The sequence below is a fragment of the Prosopis cineraria genome, unplaced genomic scaffold (genome assembly GCF_029017545.1).
Source record: "Prosopis cineraria cultivar Desert tree isolate PC_DT_omini unplaced genomic scaffold, ASM2901754v1 PC1860, whole genome shotgun sequence".
NCBI lineage: Eukaryota > Viridiplantae > Streptophyta > Magnoliopsida > Fabales > Fabaceae > Prosopis > Prosopis cineraria.
In genome coordinates this window covers 1-9,577 of record NW_026557185.1, presented here as the reverse complement: position 1 = coordinate 9,577, position 9,577 = coordinate 1, and the positions used below count along the sequence as shown (strand labels likewise).

At 27.3% G+C, this 9,577-nt stretch overlaps 1 protein-coding gene across 1 annotated transcript; it reads left to right on the top strand.

Annotated features, from left to right (window-relative positions):
- Nucleotides 1-6,750: 6,750 nt before the first annotated feature.
- Nucleotides 6,751-9,571, top strand: LOC129301037 (uncharacterized; the record flags this gene model as incomplete). Its single annotated transcript, XM_054939612.1, is given in 7 exon segments — nucleotides 6,751-7,014; nucleotides 7,574-7,836; nucleotides 7,838-7,897; nucleotides 7,899-8,021; nucleotides 8,949-9,094; nucleotides 9,443-9,534; nucleotides 9,537-9,571. Coding segments are annotated over 6 exon segments (603 nt in total), but the record flags the coding sequence as incomplete, so codon positions are not given.
- Between the last annotated feature and the right edge of the window lie 6 nt (nucleotides 9,572-9,577).

The following is a 9,577-nucleotide window of genomic DNA, read 5'->3' as shown; positions in this document are numbered from 1 at the left end:
ATCTATTTTGGATAGGTCACAAATTTTATAAAAGAAGTTATTTTTGGATAGATTATTATTTTATTTTTGGCTACAATAGTATAAATGACCTATTATTTAGTTATTTTTAGATTATATAATCAATTTATTCTATAAAAATAGGGTTAGCTTTGGTGATTTTACATGATTCTAAATGTCTTCCCTAAAATTATATGATTTGGGAGTTATGTTGGTTGTTGATTCTCGGATTAGTTTGATATTCTTTTAAATATTTAAAAATATAAGTTAAATGAGTGATTAAAAGATACGTAGCTTCTTATATGTAATTTTCTAACTTTTAAGAAATCAGCTAACTTATTTAAAATCTACTACTCTTTCCATTCAAATTTTGAGAGTTTAGATGTTAAAAAATATATGACATTTTAGTGTTTTAAGGTATAATTAATATATTTTTTAAAAAAATTTCTCCTAATAAATAAATTACTTTTTATTTATTTTAAATATTAATGCCCTATTAAAAAATAGGTAAATATTAAAAGATGATGTTGAAAGACAACTAACTACTTTATTAGAAGGTGTGATTCAGTTAAAATTATCTTATATTTTTTTAATGAAGGGACTTTATATTTTTGAGGTTACAACATGAATTAAAATTCAATTTAAATATGAATGCAAACATTTAAATTTAGTCAAAAATATATAGAAAATCATATTTAGTTTGTAAATACATGATTATACAAATTGAGATAAAAATCAAAATAAAAATCATATTAATATAAAGATCATACTTGATATTGGTTTATAAAAATTAGTATTCTTATTGAATCAATGAACCATTATATTTGAACTATTCAAATATTTGTTTGAATTTAAATATAATTTAGTTTTGATATTTTTTTAATTTTAATATATCAACATAAATGATATAAAAATTAAATATGTAAATAAATATATGATCGTCAATTTTAATATGGATAAGAGAATAAATTCTTCTTTATGATTTTCTATTTTGGAAGTCATGTTTGGTTATTAGTTTTCATATTAGTTTGATATGATATTTTAACTATTTATAGATATATTAAAAGAGTAGTTAAAAGATGTTTAACTTCTAATATTTAATTTTTTTAATTTCAAAATATAAGTAAATAATATTTTCTATTTAAATGATGGTATTTTTTAATTTGATAAAAATAAGATTTTATCTATTGCATATAAAAGTAGGGTTAGTTTTCTTATTCTTTCTGGACTATGTATTTCAAGAGTTATGTTTAATAATTGCTTTTAAATTGATTCGAGGATTATTTAAAAAATTATTTTGGCTATTTTGTTTTGATTTATTGTAATTACCTAATATATTAATAATATCAAAATATATCAATCTAAATATTTGTTTTACATAGTTAAAACCAATTAAAATGTTGTAAATATTAAGATTAAGATTAAAATCTAAATATATCATGTAATCAATTAAGATTTTTGTTAAGATTTTGAATCTTTTATTTGTATAATTTGATTATGTGCTTTTAGATCTAACAATATACTATTTTTAAATTTAATTATTATTTTAATAAATTTTTTTAATGATAGCATCTAATTGGATTGAATTGGTTAAATTCTGATGACAACTAATTATTTTACAATATAATTAATTTTTAATTAAAATAAAAACTATAAGCTGTTATGCGAAAAAAAAAGGTTCACATTTCATGCTCATCAGCATGATGAGCACGGCTCATCACCCATAAGGGTAATCCTAGCCCTTCTTTTTGTCCCAAAATGATTTTTGTCCTGAACTTTAAATTAATTTTTAAATATTTTAAATATTATATTTGTGAAAATAAAAATTATAAAAATTATTATTAAATTTTAAGTTCCTAAAATATATCTAGATATCAATTATATAAAAATTATAAAAATTTTAATATTAAATTGAATCATTCAAATTATATGTGGACTGTTCAAAATATATCTAAACAATCAATTTATAAAAGATATAAAAAATTTATATTAAATTAGATTGTTCAGATTAAATCTAAACTAGTAAGATTGATTATTAACAAATTTATTAAAAACTTGATCTTTTTTATGCATTTTTATTTTGATTAATATAAAATAAAAAAATTAAATCTAGATTGTCCAAATCTTGTCAGGAGTGATGTGTATGATGGTGCTCATTATGTAATGAGCACTGAGAGTAGTCCAAATTTAATATTAAAAATTTCTATAATTTTTATTTTCACAAATATAATATTTAAAAATATTTAAAAATTAATTTAAAATTGAGGGTAGAAATCATTTTGAAACAAAATAAAGGACTAAGATCACCTTATAGGTGATGAGTGTGAAATGCGAATTCGTAGAAAAAATTATCACAATCACATGTCTTTAGTAAAATGAATTTTCCAAATTAATCATATTTTCTAGAAGCATTAAAAAGTTTGGAAATATTGTAATTTGAATAGGATATGTTATCAATATCGGTCAATATATTCTATAATTTTAGATTACCAAGATAATGTATTCAATAATAAAAAGATTTTGGGATTTAAATTTTGAATTTTAAGTTAGACCTATTAAAAAAATTAATATATAATGATTAGATAAAATTGTCAATTTAATTTGAATTTTTCCTCCACGTGTTAGTTACTATTTTATTCCAATTAAAATTATGAAACTCACAAGTTTGTATAAAATTCTAAGAGCAGAGATGTGTTAATAGAAATTTAATAATGAATAAAAGAAATAAAAAAACATAACAATTTTTTTAATGAAAAGTCCTTATAGTATTAAATCCAATTCCAAGCGTTTTGTTTTTTAAGTATGTTAAAAGGATACATTTTTAAAATATTAAAATTAATTATACAAATTCATATAACAAATAAGAATTTAAGTTTTTTTTTAATTCTCTTGATCCTCATAAGCCAAATCTCACTTGAATTTTAATATAATAAAACATACTTATTAAAAAATATTACTCCTTTTGTTAAAAATGTAAGGCATTTTTAACCTAATATCACCCTAATAAAGTAATTACCTACTTTTAAACTAACCCTATCTTTTTATATAATATTTTCACTTTAATTTGAATTTGAATATAAAAAAATTTAGATATGGTTCTTAGCTAGATTTTAATCTCATCTCTACATTTAAAGTATATAATCTAAATAAAAAAAATTTGAACCACATTATTTCATCATTATATAGTTAGATATCATATAATAAAAACACATACTTATTCAAAAAGTAAATTATTATAAGATTTAATTTTTTTTATTTGTATATTTAATCAAATTAATTTAAATTGTTTTTCACATTACCACAATTAAACAAGGGCCACAAGGCTTATTTGTGCAACTTTTTATTAATAATAGAGTTGAAAAAGCAGACAAACTTATAGATTATGAGTTGGCAAGTACAAGTTAAAAAGGTACTTTTTGGTGAGTTGTGATTTTCTCAACCTAGCCTATTAACCTGTCAAATATTTAAAAAAAAATTATTATATTACTGCTTGCATAAAAATAGTATTTTTAAAATTTATTTTTATTATCTTTAACATCATTAATAATAATTATTATTAAATTTTTATTATCTTCAAGTAAGAAATAAAAAAATAGTTAAATAGGTAAAAATAGGATGAAAAAGGAGAAGAAAAATCAATAAAATTTCTTTCTCTTCTCAAATCCTTCTACATGGTATTGCTGCAACTGATAAATATAATGAAATGGAAGTTCTATGTGAACGATGGAATATACAAGTGGTAGTTGAAAACAATTTAATAATAAAATTTTCTAACTCAATCAAATATGTACATGTTTTCTTTTTCTAGATCTCTAGACTTTCATTTTGAAAAACCAAAACATGCATACACAATAATAGTAAAAATGAAAGGACAAAGATGCTAGAACAAAATGAAGAATAATATTGGATGAGGAAGGAATGAATAATTATTAAAGAATAATATTTGATGAGGAAGGAATGAATAATTATTAAATAATAAAAAATTTTAAAATAAAAAAATGTTAAGTGAGTTTGCTTGTAGGCTGGCGAGCTCAAGTTAAATGATGCGAGCTAGTCATAACTAAGTTTTAGATTATGCAACCCAACCCATCACTCTTTGGTAAAGTTGGGCTCAAAGTTTCATCTCATATTACCAACTCTAATTGAGATAAAAAAAAATACTACAATTTAATAGGAAAAGTCTCAAAGATTATGAGCCTATACCTTTACCTAATATGTCAAGTTTGGATGCCATTGGAAATGGATTAATAAGAAATGAATTATATTATGATAGGAGCTGTGTTGTATGCAGAATTGACAAGATTGCTGTAAAGCCTAACTTCTGAGCAGAAGAAAATTTATGATAAAATAATTGATGCCATTGAATTTGATAAATCTCAAAGATTATGAGCTTAAACCTTACCTAACACGTCAAGCTTGAATGCCACTGGGAACGGATTAACAAGAAATGAATTAAATTATGATAAGAGTTGTATTGTATGCTGAATTGACAAGATTGCTGCGGAGCCTAACTGTCAAGTAAAAGAAATTTTATGATAAAATAATTGATACCATTGAATTTGATAAAGGTGTTAGTACTAAGAAGACGTATGTTTGAAGGAAACATTATGCTTCATTAATATCTAAAGGTAAAATAGTTCTTAATGTAGCATCAAACGGGATAGTTTTTCTATGGCTCCCAAGAAGACAAACAACTCACTTACTCACAATTTTGTGTTCCTCTTTTTATGATTGAAAGCACTATATTTAGCATGAAATGAGTGAGCAACTTAGTTGAATTGTTGGTTCACATGTCATTGATTATAAGGGATGAGGCTTTAATGGCATACAAGTTTTGTTTTAAAGCTTTTGACATATACTTAAAGAATATTCTAAAGCAACCCATTAGTTGATGATCTTCCCTCATGTTATTCTATGTGAGTTGAGAGAAGACATTATTTTCATACATTTGGGATAATTATCAACTTCTTACACTAGCAAGAGCCATGAGACTTATGAAAATAAATAATGGAGAATCTATTAGTACTTTTTAGGATTTTACTTATTGGATTATCTTAATTGGTGATGGGACTACTGCTGGAGTTAATAAATGATCTGTAGAGTGTGGATATTAAGACCTAACTAATTTGTTACTAGATAGTTCAAATAATTCAATAAAGTCTATTGTTGATTAACAATGTCTATAATTCTTCATATTTTAGAGATAGGGCTATCTTTGCCCCTTTAATGGCTGTGGTTGAAGAAGTAAACAGATATATGTTGTCCCTACTCCTTAGATAGGAAGTTGAATGCTTGAGCTCTAATAATGTGAAAGATGATGGGAATATTAATTCACTTAATGACTTATACTCTACAAACTTTCTAATTCAATTACAATGTTAGCCCTCCTGAATCATGAAATAAAGCTAAAACAACTATTTTAATGTGGAAAATTGATAAGTCTATGGGTTGCATAATGATACATGTCCCATAGTTACATGAAATTGGAAAAGCATGTTATTGCAGCCTAATAAATGTCCGGGCCATTTGTAGGGACAAAAGTATGTATATCATGTATTACTATGTGTCCATTTGATTCCAGATTATCATTAACTATGAGGAGGAGGTAGTTTTCTATTATGTTGGCCTTTGCCATGACCATTAACAAGAGTTAAGGCTAGAGCTTGTGTTATATTGGGTTATCCATAAGCAGTCATACATTGTTGTTTCTTGTGTTCGAAGCAAGAAGGGTTTAAAAATGTTGGTTCTTAATGAGGAAGATCACTTCACAAACATAATTGCTAATGTCATTTATAAAAAAGCCTTCAATAGTTTGATCTAATTAATTATGAATTTTTATTAATCCACTTCTCATTGTATCCATTCCATTCACACCGCATGCATTTAGTTTTTACTATTTACTTAGCTTTAATATGCATATGTAAAATTAAAGACAATAATTACATAGACCCATCACTTAGAGGATGAAGGTGTCTACTACAAGTTATTCTTTTAGGAAAGATTTTCATACAAGATTGATACTTAATTATACAACTTTTGTATAAGAAACCCGTTCATCACACAGGTATTTTACTAGTTACATTTAAAAAATTATAATTTTTTATTTAACTTTTACGATTTACAAAATAAAAGTTATTATTTCTTAAGTAAAAGTTATGACTAAGACTTATTATTTTGAGACAAAAATTATACTTAACAAATTGTGTTTTTTATTCAATTATTGTAATTTACAAAACAAAAATTAATATTTTTTAAATAAAAATTGTGATCTGAGCTTGTTATTTTAAATAAGGACAAAATAAATTTTTCACTTTAAAATTATTAACACAGAATTTTCAAAAAAAAAATCAGTGAAATTATGATATTTTAAAAGTTCAAATTTTCATTTATATATGTGAGGGGATTTTATTGTTATTTTTCTTATTTATATTTATTTTATAACAAATATTATTATTAATATTTTTAACTATTTAAAATCCACTTATTTTCTTTTAGTTAGATAAAAATATATTAAATATATGAAATTAAGTTTATTATTTTACTTCTTTTTTTTTGTTTTTTGCCTTGTCAATGTGGTTTGGATTTGGATGATTAGGATTGAGGGAGTTAGAGGGGAAATCAGCCCACCGGGTTAACGGGTTGTACCGATTAATTGGGTTAATCTGGTCGCAAAAAAACTGTCTCTCAATTGAATGGACGAAGGCCTGGCCAGGTTAACCGATTCGATAGACCAGTTTGGATCGGGTTCTCAATTCAATATTTTATATTATTATACAAGTCTCTCTCCGTAACAGAATAAACATTGTATATAGATGTAGATAGATACAGTCTAGATTTCTATAATTTCCGGTTCCCCTTCTTTAATTCTTTCACATGGTTGCATTTGGAAATCGAACGGAATGGAATATGATGGTGCAGAATGAAGTGAACATCTGAAAACAAAATAGAACCGTGCTTTCTACCTCCAACTCTCGCTTCTGGTTCCAAGCAGTGGATCGCCATTATAGCTATTAGAAGGTATCATTCGGGGTTCCACATATCTCCTCCAAATGAGAGTTTGGATTCGCTACGGAATTTTGGTTTATACAAACTGAAGAAATCCCATTGTGGAAATGCTTCATTATTCTTATTGCTTATGGTTCCCTTTCGTTTCTTAATCTTCAGTTTTTCATGTGTCATGTCTGATTTGTGCTTAAAGAAGCTTATTTGAGTTTTATCCTGAGTATACCTGCTTAAGTTTCCTATCGCTTTATGCCCCCTTTATTCTAAAATTTTCGTCTTTGATATAGTGAAAGGGAATCAACGTTCTGATCAGATGTTTTTGTCGTCGGGTGTCAATGATAGCTCCATATTAAAAATAATTAAAAAGAAGTACTCTTAGTTTGCATGATGGTTTTGATGTTCTCAGATTCTCTGAACTGACATGATAAACTTAACGTTTCTTTATGTTATGATAGACATTTATCTTCTTTAAGAAACTACGAAAGCTTTAGAGTACAATAACTTGTTCAATAGAATTGGGTTGTTGTGTCTTCATAATGCATGCACTCGTTGCTAAAAGAAATTGTTATTGTAGTGCCAGGGAATGAGTAAGCTGCTGTTTCTTGATCTTCTTCCATTTGTAGAAGCATCAGAGTGCTGTTTATCATTTCAATAATTTAGGTCAGATATTTAATATTAAAAGACCCAAGGATGACTGCAGGGAGAAACATGACAACTCAACAGCTGCCAAAAAAAAGAGTGGCATTTGTGTTGATTGATGGGTTGGGTGATGTGTCACTGCCAATATTCGGATGCAGGACTCCTCTTCAGGCTGCAAAAGTCCCCTGCTTGGATGCCCATAGCATCTGCTGGAGTTAACGGACTTATGGACCCTGTTGAAGTAGGCTTAGCTTGCGGAAGGAAGCGATACAGCTCACCTCTCCTTGTTGGGTTATGATCCTAGAGTTTATTATCGTGGTCGAGGTGCATTTGAATCCATGGGAGCTGGACTGGCAATGTCACCTGGTGATATTGCTTTTAAGGTTGGCTTGTAATTTACTTCTTCCTCTAACAGATGTATCGAGTCTTTTTCTCCCTTTTATATCACTGTCCTTGTTCTCATGAATCTAATGAATGCTTTAGAAACTATCATATATCCTGGATGCATTTTTGTTGATTGATGCTTTATTTGATACTAGAGCGCCCCCATGATCTGTTCCTTTATGTTAGGATCGCTAGAAAAGATTTGTTTTGATATTTCTTGAATAGCACATATAGTTACTCTTAAGTTGAAAATTCTGTTAATATTTTTTCTTGCTTCCTTGCATTTCTAGACAAGGGGACCTGTGATAGTAATTCTTGCTTCATAGTTACTGCAAATAAATTCCAGCTTAGATGAATTTGACTACCTAATGCATAATATCTTCATTCCTCACTATTCTCGATGACTCATTTGGGGGGAAAAGGAGTGCATTTCATCATAGCAGTAGGCAGGTTCTTGCATCTATTTTATGGAAATATCTGTCTAGAATCTTTGACTTAAAGATAGCCACTTTTGTCACATGTGTTTGAGCATTTCCTTTCACATTCATCTCATTTTATGTTTTTTAGAAACTTAGAGGTATGGCTATATACTTGTACTTTTTTATTTTTATGTGGGAGATTGGCATACATTGCAGATTCTTATGGAGAATGATGTTGCAAGCAATCCATAAGCTGTAATTAAAAAAAAAAAAAAGGAAAGCTTAAGGAATCTACATTTCATGTTCAGTATACTAGAGGCAACATTAGTAAATTGGTCCTTTGTTCTTTGACCAAGGGACTAATTAAATTCCTTATCCTGTACTACAACAGTTGGAGTTGATATGAAAAGGGATTGTCTTTGACCTTCCCATTCTGATAATCAGTTTAGCTCAGAATTTTATTTATTCTTCCTGGTAATGAGAACTTATTTAATTGCCTTTCTACAGTCAAATTTTGCAACTCTGGATGAGAAAACTGGAATAGTCACCAGTAGGAGGGCTGACAGGCACTTTGAAGAAGAAGGCCCAATACTGTGTTCAGCCCTAGATGGAATGAAGCTTCCTTCTTTCCCCCAATATGAAGTCAGAGTCAGGTGTTGATACCTAGTACTGCTATTTTTTACATTTATTTCTAATGAATGCAATTACTTCATGTGGACAGATTTATCATTTTCCATATCCTTTTCAAATATAACTTCTAAATAGCAGCACAGTTCTTTGTATCAATAAACTCAATTTTGTTTTGGAGTGGTAGCTCATGTGGTTGGTTTTTATTCACTTTTATCTAGTTTAAGGATTTTGTTTAATATTTTCTTTACTCTCAACCGTTAGGTTGATTAATGAATGATTGAAACATTAGAATTCAAAGGTTAATGTAGAGTTGCTCAGTAAAAGCAATAACTTTCATTTTTTTTTTTGTTGGGGGGCTATATTTCTCATAGGTATGCAACAGAGCATAGATGTGGCGTGGTTGTCAAAGGACCAAATTTGAGTGGAAACATATCAGGAACTGATCCATTGAAGGACAACCGCTTTCTTTGAAAGCAAAAGCTTTAGATGATTCTCAAGAAGCAAGC